Consider the following 12,984-nt stretch of genomic DNA (forward strand, 5'->3'; position numbering starts at 1 on the left):
AAATTGTATATAGCCAAGTAAATTTGTGCTTGATTTTCTTGACGAAGTTGAAAAAACATAACAGGAAAGGTCCCAAATGACAGTTCAGAAGCATGAACATCCTATGGCGCCGACTACTGGCTTCCAGGGTCAAGCGGCTAATGATAGTAGTCAAATCATAAAAAATGCGTACAAGAAAACAAACAAAACAACAACAATCAAAAAGAATCAGAAAATGGAAGAGTAAATTTTTTCTAGTTTTCTTCAGTAAATTGGATTGTCAAAGCTGTGCAGTCTGAGTATGTCGTCCCAAAAACTTTTAGGTTACCAAATTTTAGAAAGCAAACACAAACATCAAAATTGAGTCAAAACGTCTGAGACACGCAATTGTAATTTGAAATTGATAATAACCTTTAAACGATTCATCTGAGGAAATGTAATTTATAAAATAGTGAAGGTACCACGAAAAAAAGTTACCGTAAATGCAGTCATCAATCGAATATGGAAAATTTTCGTTTTAAATGGTGCCGCAGTCCAGGAAACAAGTAGCTATAAACATTGTATTCACATATCAGTCTAAATATATATTAGTCTCAATAATTCTAGGTTTTGTTTTCTCTCTAACAAATAAAATATTAAAAAAGTGGCAAAAATCGAGCGTTTTTGTAAACAAGTCGCACCAAAATCCTTAAAACAGTTAGCTCTGAATGGAAGCGACCATAAAAATAACAAAGGTCGTGACTTCTCGTTAAGAAACCAATGGGATTTGTCATTAGAGGTACCAATTGACAGTACATCTGAAATTAACCACAAAAACGCGCAAAATCCAAAACAATTTTTTTTGAAGACTATGGTCAGCAAAGTTTTTTGAACTATAAGATTTTTGATCATGTCTCTAAAAAATCTCAACAATGTTTCGTCAGAGAGCCCGTGAGTCTTGCTTATAACGCGATTTGTCGACAGAACAACAAAACAGCAAAATTAAAAAGTCTACGAGTATTTTTAGAAAGCAAGTGGTGTTAAGGTCTTTATAACCCTTAGATAACAGCCTAAAATATCAAGTGCGCTCAAATATGCCTACAAAAAAAATTGTCGTTAAAAAAATAAGAATGAAACGATTAAAAAAACTACGAAAAAATAAAATTGCTTATTCATGAAAACGAATAGTTTTATGAAATTTTTTGTGGTTTTTTTAACAGCTTGACAAATTGCAACTTGGCTTTGATACGCAATGTCAAAAACCTATAGGTTTGGACAATTTATTGCCAGTTTTTTAACAGCTTTATTTTAAAACAGGTCTGTTTAGTAACTTAAGTATTGCTTCAAACAAGTGAGGAATTGGGGAAATTATTCTTCGCTTAAATTAATTTTTTTTAAAAATCTATGCGTAAATTATACATACATTCTAAATAAATACTGTAGTGAGAAGCCCAGATTTAGTTTTAACTAACAATTCTCAAATCAGAAATATCACGTGGGTTAATGTTGAAAAATTTATTTGAGCAAACTTCTGGCTTTTTGTAGGTTGCCAATTTAATTCTAGTAAAATACTAGATTCATCTTCCGCTTGTGTTCTTTGTAAATTTCTTGCTAATCAAAATTATACAAAGATACTCAATTTTTTATTCAATTTTGGAGAATTTTGGAGATTTATCATGAAATATATCTGTAATAGTTTATGTAAACGCCATCATTACGTCCAGTACATCAACGGCCAGATTTTTTTAAGGTGTGTAAAAGATCTTTAAGCTCTCTGACTTGGTAGCGTGTCTATAGAATTGGGAAAAAGAGTGGTTCTATAACTATTTATAGAGCCATTTTAAGCTGAGTTGAAATAAACCATACTCTTTCTTTTCTGAAATTTGACAAATGTTGCTGTTTGACCTCGCAAAACTGCTATCGCAAAACAAAAGGGCAGAAATGCAAGCTTTTACAATCTCATTGATTTTTCCTATTATTGGAGATGAAGAAACCACCTTTGCATATTTTGCTACTACTATTATTTCTCAACCTATATTATTTTTTCAATGTGTTTAAAATGAAAGTTTTTGAACTCTTCTTACACTTTTCTTAGAATAATAATAGGCTAATTTTATTAGAATAGTGACAGGCTAATTTTTTTTGGCAGTTTGCAGAACATTTTCAATAAAATAATGTAATGTCAGTCCAGCTTTTTGAAATCGTTCACTTAATTAAAAAACAAAAATAGATTTTGAATCAGCTCAGTGTAGTTTATCGGTTTTGAAGTTCAAAATTTTTTTTTATTAAAAAATTTTTGTTGTAAAAGCAATTTTGTTTCAGGTTCTTATGATCTAATTTTTCATTTGTTCCTTTCCCAATAGTTTCAACAAGGCATAACTTATTAGTCCGCTGCAAACCAAAATTAACCAAAGATACTCGGTTTTTTAAAGTTCAATTTATGTAATAGTTTATGTAACAGTTTCAACAAGATGATTAAAATGTTGAAACTTATAATTGTGGACGAATAACTCTCTGTTTTGTAAAATTCTGTTTTTCAATTCAGAGCTCTTTTGTAACTTATATATTGCTTATAGCGGTAAGATACTAGCTAAATGTTTCTTCGCTCATGCTATTTTTTTAAAAAAAATTCCATGTATAAATTCTATATTTTCCGATAAATTCTTCTAATGACAATTCCAGATTAAGCTTTACTTCACAGATCTCACTTCAGAAATATCAATCGGGTTCTTCTTGGAATATATACTTGAAGAAACTTCTGACAGTTTGTAGGCTGCCAGTAAAATTCTAGAAGCAAACCAGATTTATGTTGTGATTGTTTTTCTTTTTGATTTTTTTAAAAATTATTTTTTTTTGAGTTTTCTTGCTGGTCAAAGCTGACCAAAAATATTAACATATTAAAATATTTTGTTTTAAATTTTTCTCACTTGTTGATTGATACTAAACACTGATCATCTATTCACCTCAAATCTTTGCAAGATCCTTCAAACTCAGAAAGTTTCTGAACAGTTTATTTGTTTGAGATCGCAGACAATCATCTATTTTAAGACTTTTGTGATATTATTGCGTCAACTGCAATTTAACGTTATGGATATGTTCATATACTTTCATGCCGTTTTTAATTAACGGCGCGTTTTGCAAGAATATGGAATTACATAAAAATGGAAACCAATCATTTTTAGCTTTCTTGAATAAAATGAAATACAATTTCCTACCATATGCTTGTGATCAATCAACTTTAACAATCGTTTCAATGGCTACTAATAATTTAGCGATAATAACTTTTACTTTTTATACAGAATCATACAATTCGGTTGCTTTGGGTGATTTCTTGAGGAGACTTCAAGGTTAAGCGCTGAAAATTAAATTGTTTTTCATTTTTTCATTGGAAAGTTCTGAGGGCATCGGATCCAATAGGCAATCGATCTGACCCTAATTAATTTGCTTGAGAGACTTCTGAATAAATCGTAATGTATTGGTCAAAAATACTAAAAAAGAATCATTTAAGTTGTTGACGGTATTATAATTTATTATTGCCACTTAACCGTGTGCTTTTGTCGAATATAGTTGTGTACCGTTTGCACATAAAATTTTGTCAGCAACCGCTTGCAATTATTTTTCTGCTTTTACAGTATTGTCAGTGCTTTCTACCGTTTTTTTAGACATTGACACTTTCCGGAGGCAATTGTTTAAAAATCTGATTTCCAATAAGAAAAGTTTTTGAAAAGTTGTAGCAACATTCTTTTCTTGCGATAGTCTCATTTTCACAGAGTTTGTTTTTCACTCTTTGCATGCTATTTTAAGTAATCATTGGCTTAAACTTGTGACATGAAAAAAAATTTTTTGTTAAGAAAAGTGAACATTTCTGCGCAGCCAATTCTAGATATTCAAAAATTATAAACAATAGATGATTTATTTTTGGTGAGAAATCGAATCCCAAACAAGTATCTTTGTTTTGCTTCAAAAATTTGGGATTGAAATGATTTGGAATACGGGAAACATTCAGTACAGCGCCTCCTTGTTTTGTGACTCGACCAGCTGTGTTTCGAAAAAAAATAGCATTTTCTGATACTATGAATAATTTTACTCGTATTCAATACTTTGTTGTTTTGTAATGCTTTGTTATTATAGACTTCGGAAGACGACGACTATGCCGGAACTTTTGTTGCCATGTGCAAGTTTGCGGAGCTTTATTTATTTGAAGTTGGATTTTTTTTCTGTAAAAGATAATCGGTGGAATATCCTTCAGTTAATTTACTTTTTTTATTTAAATTTTTTTATATGTACGCGAAGTCGTTGTGAAACTAATATAAGCAAACTTAGCAACAAAAAAGAGTTTGAGAGCAAGAAAAAAAATAACCAATAGTTTTGTAACGTCAAATACCACGGAAAAACCCACGGAAATAACCCTCACGGAATTGAACCCTCATTTTGAATTTGAATTTTGGTCGTGATAGTTTGTTCGATTTGTGATGCTGAGGCGTGGCCATTGGCCGTAAGGCATGGCTAAACTCGCTAAATTGGCAGCTCGTTAAAAGTCAAGCGTGGGTTTCTTTCCGTGGGGTTTTTTTCCTGCCAAAAATTAAGTTGTTTTAGGTATCTATTTCGTCTTCCGAAACATGAAGACAATATAGACTTCGATTTCACATCTAATTATTTTTGGCGCATTTATTTGTTTACCAAATGTATCGCCGTTTCTAGGGTACAAACCAGTGAATCGAAACTTGATTCATGTTGCCAAGGCAAGGACCCCAGCCAAAACCGAATGGTTATCTTGCAAGATCTTGCAAGAATCTTGCATGACGATGCATCGTCTTGCAAGATTTTCTTGCAAGTTCTTGCAAGATAACCATTCATCTTGCATAAATCCTGCAAGATAACCATTCGTCTTGCAAGAGTCTTGTAACATAGCCATTCGTCTTGCAAGAGTCTTGCAAGATAACCATTTGTCTTGTAAGAATCTTGCAAGATAACTATTCGTCTTGGAAATTCTTGCAAGATTTCCATTCGGCTAGCAAGAATCTTGCGAATTAACTGTTTTTGACGCAAAAATCCTACAAACTATATTCCAAACCTTTTAGCAAAAAACGTCCTTTATAGCTAATTTTGAATAAAAGATTTTGAACGGTTGCAATTTAAATGTACACAAATTTTAGGCAAAAACTATGAGTTTCTTTAATTCTTAATTGAGTACTGACAGTTGGTTTTTGTGGTACGTGCTATCTAATTTTGATTGCAAACGAAATGAGTTACGCAAAAATTTCATTCAAATAATAAAAAGTCGAAGGAAACATTGTATATTACAAGCTGGAAAGCACTGGATGCTTTTCTATGACCTTTTTTAATGCTTTTTAAATCATTCACACGCAGTATCAACAGAAGCAACCAATGAAACCATCATTGATTTTTTTGTGGAAACATTCAATTCAAATATGTCATCGACGTTAACATTGATATGAAACTTCCCGTTTTGGATCGAGAGAAAAATTGTTTGATGGCAAAAAAAATTGGCACCAAATATTTTCTTCAAACTGTGTGTAAACATCAGAACGAGTGGCCTTCTGCTATAGGATGAGTTTAGAACGGATTGGAAGGATGAGAAAAGTGACCATTTTCGTCGGGTGCGTCTTTAATCATTGAAAAACGTTATGTTAGCAAAACACAAAATGTAAGATAGACTTTTTTGAAAGCACTATGTGCTTTTTCACTCTCAAATCAATACTGACATTTAATTTTTATGGCACTTGCTTCCTGATATTGAAGCACATACATGTTTAAAAATTTTTCAATGTTTCTTTCATCACTTGTTATGATATAGCAAATCCCACAGTGAACTGAGCAATTTAATAATACGAAAGCAAATGTCTGTAGAGTGTTTTCACATTCTCAGGGAAAATTTGCCACTGTTTTAAACTTTTTTAACGATAAGACCCTTTTTCTGGCAGAATCTTGCAAGGTAACCATTTGGTCTCGACTGCGGGAAAACAGATCGATCTTGTTTTCTTGTCGAAACATGGGAGATGCTAACCAAATTGTGTTACTCCAAACTTAATTAAAATTTTTGTTGTCTTGACAAGTTTTTTCTCAAGATGATTCTTGAAACACGTGCAAAGATCTTGCTAGAGTTCATACATTTTGATGCCCTGAACAGACGTTTCGGTAAAATTTGGTGCCGATTTCTGCCAATGTTTCTAACTTGTTGCAAAACAATGCATTGCAAAATAATAATCAATTTATAAAATATCTTTTTGATTAATTTAGCAAATTGATTCTGCATTACAAATCAAATTATTGATCTAAGCCGTCTAAGATAGAATCGAAGTCCATGTTATTTTTAACTTTTTCGATGGAGAGAACGAGTAGGAAAAAGTACAAAGTAGTTATCCCCATGATGACTAAATATGACAGGAAAAAAATCCGGTCCAGTCCCGATGCCAGAGTTCGCCATCTTTTCAAGGAAACTTCCGCCGTATCGTCCTTGGCAACTATATCCAGCTTTTCCAAAATTTCCTTCAAATACTCCTCGATTTTTGGCGAACATCCAATTACACGTCGTTTGTTTGACACTGGTGATGTAAGAATGCCTTTCGATGACGTAACACCTGCCGCAGACGGTGATGAAATACTTCCACTTGGTGACGCAATTTGAGCTTCAGTTGGCATAGCACAAGAGCTGGATGACGTAACACAACCGCCTGGTGATGTAATAATCCCGTTTCCATTTTTGTTCACTCCGCATAATTTCAAAGATGAAGTTTTGATTGCAGAATTATTCGGTTCTTTAACTGGAGTCGAAAAATTACTTCTCGGCTGTTTGACACTCGAAAGCCGATTCGGCTCTTTAGGCGAAGCTTTCATAACTACCGGCTCATCGCAAATCACGTTTTCATTATGCGCTAGTTCAATGTAATTGGCTACGAGAGCTGTCGAGTTTCTCGTTACGTAAGAGTTATGAAACTTTTCACTCGATTTTGGCCGACTGCGCTTTGTCGTTTTTGTTTTCCGACCGAGTCCCAAGACGCTTATAGAGCCAATTTTTTCTAGCAGCATAAATAATTTATGAGCTAGTGAATTTTTTACCGGTGTAGCATGATTTAATCTAAAATGGAACATCAAAATAACAGCGGTTAGAAAAATTGAACCTCCAAGAATTATACTGATTAGCATGTAAAATTTAGCGATCAAAGGATAGGTATCTGCGCTTGGGGGTAAAAATTCGGAAACGATAACTTGATTGATGTAGAGAGCGAGAAATAGGGTTATTGAAAAGCTCAACTTTTCCCCACATTCGCTGGGAAGGAGAAAAATGACAGCTCCTAACCAGGATAAAAGCAATGATGGTACTACGAGTGTGTTTACGTAGAAATCGGGTTTTCGTTTCAAAGCCATTCTATATTCTATGTAGGTATATTCTATTGATTCGTTGACATATAGGGGGTGATTAGTAATCGGGGGCTCGAATAAAAGGTACCCTTTCACGTGAACAATCGTCCATTCGATATTGCCCACGTGACCCTCCATTCCCGTCTCAAATTCCGAGATCTTCAGTTTCAGAATCTTTTCGTGGTATGTCCAGGAGTTCAGTTTTATTTTACAAAATTGCATGTCGAAAGGAAAAAACGTAACATCGGCTGTGCATTTTGTATTTATGATGACAGGAACCGACCAGTAGCGGAAACCGTCGAAGCCAACGATTACTGGGAGGTTAGAATCGCTGCGGTAGATCTCAAAGTTGGAAAGACTGTTGCTTATCATCATGTCTGGAACCCAGATCTGTTTGGGTACCAGCCGGACTTCATGGATGTCGAAGATGTCTGGGTCCCAGGCAGCGGAGTAATCGTACCTGAAAACGAATGAAGAAAGGATTCTTAAACCAAATGTTAGTCAAAAACAAAAATTCAGACATGATTGATAGCCGAAAATAAAAACATAACCATTGAAAGACATTTACTGAAGAAAAGTCGACCAGTGAGTATATTTTTGATGAAAAAAATAAACTAACAACTGATTTTTAAAATGTAATCTATTTTTTAAACATTAATAAAAACGAATTTACACCAGTACTAAAGTAGTCACTGATTATCTTTTGATTTGATCAAATTTGTTAAGAGGGCGCGGGGCCGTGGGAGGGGGGGGGGGTAACTTGGCTATAAAACTGACCAAATCAATCTGATCCAAGCCATAATCTGAAGAGTTTCAGCTTTTACACTCATCTCCATCAATTCTTTGATTACAATCTTGCAGCTCACTTCCAGAGGCCCCCCATCCACCCCACGCGGGGGATACAGCCGGGATAGCCGGGGCAGCAGTTTGTGCTCTATCAGACATTCGGGGCATTCTAGGAGTAAGTGCGGGTCAAGGTCATCGTCCCATCTGGTGTATTTAGCCGACCCTGAAATTAAACATTGTGTAATTTTATCTTATCTTCTAGTGTTCACCTCGATTTATGGGAAAAAAATCAAAAAGTCTAGTTGGGGCTGGAGGGGAAGGGGCTAAAATTACATTACAAAAGTAAGTGAAAAATAACTACAATTAAGTTTCTAATATAACTAAGAAAAATTGCATGGCTGTGCTTCCTAGTTAAAGTTGACTTAATTTCTTTTCAGCTTTTCATTAGCCATTTTGGTCAAGCATATTTTCATGTGGTGGGGTAGAAATGTTTTAATAAGATCTCGTATAAATATTTTGGAAAAATTAATTGTTGTCCTTTAGTTGATCATGTACAACTACATTAACCACATGACAATTGTTTACACAACACCTTGCGGTATATAAACCGATTAAACTCAGATGTATTTTATAGGTGACCGGACAATAGATCGAAAAGACAATAGACCGAAAACCATAAAATTGAGACAGTAGATCGAAAATATTTATCTATTCTCACTGGCTAAAATTAATCATCATTTGTTAGCTGACGTGAAATTACCGCTTTTGGCCGTGCCTGGCGACCCATGGTCATGTCTTAGTGGCCCGTGGGACTTGATATGAGCCTATCACAACCAAACAAAGTATCAAGATCGAGCATGATATGCGATGATTAGAAGTGAGTGCTTAAATCTGATTGGCCAACACCCAAATTGAAGAATTTAGTTTTCGATCTATTTTCCCAATTCTTGCTTTCGATCTGTTGTCTTTCCATCTATTGTCCAAACATCAATTTATATTATCCGGATTCAGTTTATAATTGTATATGAGTGTCTAGAGGGAAAAGTGAGGCCAAACAGGTTACGCCATACGTGCTTAATTTAAAAGAAATTGTATTTTTGAAGGCCAAATTCATATTCCACTCATTATTGGATTGCATATGGTATAAATTTGTTCGTACTGTTGTATTGACTAAATAAAAAAAAATCCCTGTGTTTTTCAACAAGTTAAACATAATATTTTCAACTTGGTTTGGTTGTCGGTCATAAAAAGTTCCGGTTGTCATAGATTCTCGTTTTTGACTACCGGTAATCACACAAAGTCAAATATGTGTTGTATGTTTTCCTGGTAATAATAAAAAAAGTTATACAAACTTTCAAGACATGCTTAAGCAATCACAACTGTGACGCTCACATTGCCTGAACTAAGCTAGATGTGGATTTCACTTTAAAATATCCGTAGCATGATATAGCATTTTCCCCATAACCGTATTAATCAATAAATAATTTCCTTGTAATCGTGCAAAGATGGTCTTAGGAAATAGTGCATGATGTGTATGGCGTCATAAATGACAAGTATTAGTATGATAAGTGTATGATCAGTAAGAAGTGCCATTCCAGGATGCCCGAACTTAGAATTTCAAAACCAGTTTTGATCTCTCTTTGTTAAAACTTGTGACTAATTTAGGAGCAGAGGATAACCCAAGCACCGTAAAGGTTTTCTGACAGTTCTCGAGGGACCATTCTGACTTCCAAATTTTGGCCAGCAACAATTGAGAAAAATAGTCGGAACAAAAGTATATAATACAGTAAACAGAAAATATTGATAAATGTTTTAATGGTTTTACATTAATACATTAGTGAATATATAACTAGCAACATTAATAAAATAGTTTTTACTTTCAATACATATCGTTTTGAAAGTAAAAACTTTTGTTAAAAAGCATTGAGAAATTTTGCATCCGTGTAGAAAAAAAATTTGAAAGAGAGCTGAGATGCGATGCAGCAATTCATTTCTGATTAAACACCTAGCTTATAACATTTGAGAGGAGTCTTAATATATGTCATGCCAAATGAGATGAGATCTGAAAAAAAACTTATGCTATCTCAATATACTTCAATAAAATGAATAATGATTACTTCGTAAGTTTTTTTTTTACTGAAAAATGATTATGAAACTTTATGTACAAGATAAAATTTTTCCTTGAAGTGAAGTCCTTCTGATAAAATGCCATAAATAGGACTAGATGATTTTGACTCGTTTCTTGACGGCTGACGGTAGAAGCAGATATTGCACAGTGCAAAAGGAGTCGACTAGCATAGCTCTGACGTCTCTGATTTTGATAGACCTTTCAATGGAAAAATTGCAAAAATTTGTTATTAATTTTGCCTATACCACCTGCAAAATATATACATTTTTAGCAGCAGGATGCCGATGGATTAAGTATAGGTTACGTGACTCTGCTTGAAGTCACTGGGAACTTCTGGCGTTTATTGAGAATCGCGAAGCGTTTCGGAATATTTTTTGTTAAGTCAGAATTTTCTTGCGGAGACACGTAACCTTGCTTAAGACACGAAACCTGTAAGTTCTGAAATGACGAAAGTTTATGGAAGTCAACCTTCTGGTTGAGTTGGAATTTCTGGCATTTTAACTTCTGGCACTGCAGACTTTCGGCAGTTAAAAATGCGATTGTGAGTATTTCTTAAAGATGAACTCCTAGTCAGAAACCAAATGATTAGAGTACACCATTTTTTAAAACACTCAGCGAGAAGCCTTTCTAAAAACAGAAACATCTTCTGGGAATCCCTAAGCTAAATTTCCACCTCGACGATTTAAGGAAATTGATGTATTCATTTGAAGCCATTTGTGACAAGAATTTAGTATCACTTGGTCTCAACTTGTCTGAAGGAATTTAGTTATCAAGCAAGATTGTTTATTCCTGCGGAAAAACTAAACTCGATTGGCCTGTTGAATAAACAAGTGGTAATCAAAATTGACTTCTGGTTTTATAAGGTCACTAGAAGCAGTTTTTATTTTTGCAATTGGATAGATAGAGAGTGAAGTGTGTGTGTGTGTGTGTGTGTGTGTGCGAGGGGGGTTGAGAGGGAGGGGGGTGTGGGGGGGGGTAGGATGGAGATGTTGATGGTGTGACTATAACAGGAAAGGCGGGTGAAATCATGTTATCGTCAAGTCACAGTTGTAGGTATTGTGATGGGTTGTGGTGATCCAATTACCCTTGGTGGCTTTGAGATATCATTATCACTTCCATTCAATCTCTGGGGGCTAACTCTAATGGCATTTTTAGCCAAAGAGGCTCCAGTATAATATTACCCTCCAACCCATTACATGTCAATAATGTTGTTATTTTGATACACCACACACCAAAATTGATGCTAAAAGCTTTTAATGGTAAAAAATGATATTCAAGCCTGCAAATTTTGAAGGTTTTCACGCAGTATGTCATACATGTATGCAAAATTGTTGCGAAACAATAATATCAGTTCATTTTATTGTCGGGGGGAAAATAAAAAACAATTAAGTTCATCCGCCCATTAAAGGAATTCATGTGATTAAGTTTGTCTGTGAAATGGTCATTCAATGATAGTTAGTTAACTTAGTAAGAGAAACACGCATTTTGACTTATCGACATCTATTTGTAAATATGTAACGCGCTGAGAATCGCACCAATAAAGTTTATTGCAATTACAGAGTAAATACCTGGATAAATCACAGACGGGCTGGTCGCTTAAAAATTTAACCTCGCCTCTCAGTTTGAGCCCATAAAGAAATCTCAGTGCCCGAAAAATTATTACAATACTATAAAGTTATCTTGCTCAGAAAATTTGAAAAACTGAATAATATGCGAATGAGATACGAATAACTTTTTTGTTCAAAACTAACTCTTAAAATATAACGCACAAAATTGCAGACAACCTCCGGAGTAGTACAGCTTTGAACGCACGAAAGTCTGGAAATAGGTATGTTCCGTCTGGGGCGGTCTGGACATAGACCTTGTTTTGCTCAGGATGCTCTGGGCATATGGACTTTCGGTTTGGGACCTGAACCTGGGTAGATTCGAAATTGGATTTTTTTGATTCATTGTTCACAATTGTTTGTCGTATATCTTTTTCAAGGACAGTTTGCTTTTTTATTGTCTTTGAGTCACCGCCTATAGAAGGAGGCGAACACTAATATTGCAGGAGAAAGAGTCATCTCCTCTCACTGGTCGGTAAAAGTATTCCTAATGTTTTTGAGGCACCACAACCGCCTCTAATTCTACAGAGAATTCATTTTCCTTCTTTGTTAAAATGATGACACAAAGTACTCACGTATATAGGAATCGCTCTGAGTTGTTTGTAGTTACAATAACTTTTTTAAAAAGGCAAAGTTTTCGGAAACAATCTATGTTAAAGTTACAGTTAGCGAGGTTTTTTCTTGTAATTTTGTTAAAAGTGACAATTTTTCATTTGGTGAACAAGAAATCTTGAAGCTGTTCCTTAGTATTCCATCAACATTCTGGTCAGTTTATTTACATGGTGCCAACAAAAAGTTCCTAGTGCTGGAACTGTTCAAATATTTGATCAAACCATCTAAAATTATATCTCGTGATTGATAAATTTTTAGCCAAAGTTTTAATTCTCTTCGGTTTTACTTAAAAACAAACCAGCAAAGTTTTCATACTTCAATTAAAAAACATTCAAAGACTTGAAGAGCGCAATATTTTCCAGATACTTTTTGGACAGATGGTTTATAACTCATGAATGCAGTTTCTGGTTTCCAACGTCACGAAAAACATCACATAGAGCAAAAAACGTTGTTAGAATCTACACAGACAAATAGTTGTTTTTATATTAAAATCCTATAGCATAGTTGCTGCCT

General features: G+C 34.4%; 1 protein-coding gene across 1 annotated transcript; it reads right to left on the bottom strand.

Annotated features, from left to right (window-relative positions):
- Positions 1 to 6,172: 6,172 nt before the first annotated feature.
- On the bottom strand, positions 6,173 to 8,920 carry LOC142357953 (neuronal acetylcholine receptor subunit beta-2-like). Its single transcript, XM_075409434.1, has 3 exons — positions 8,878 to 8,920; positions 8,119 to 8,377; positions 6,173 to 7,801 (listed from the first exon to the last, which is right to left on the bottom strand). The coding sequence occupies exons 1-3, from the start codon at positions 8,918 to 8,920 to the stop codon at positions 6,247 to 6,249; spliced, it is 1,857 nt and encodes a 618-aa protein (XP_075265549.1). The 3' UTR covers positions 6,173 to 6,246.
- Between the last annotated feature and the right edge of the window lie 4,064 nt (positions 8,921 to 12,984).

This window comes from Convolutriloba macropyga, unplaced genomic scaffold, assembly GCF_964194025.1.
Source record: "Convolutriloba macropyga unplaced genomic scaffold, txConMacr16.3 SCAFFOLD_6253, whole genome shotgun sequence".
NCBI classification, from domain to species: domain Eukaryota; kingdom Metazoa; phylum Xenacoelomorpha; order Acoela; family Convolutidae; genus Convolutriloba; species Convolutriloba macropyga.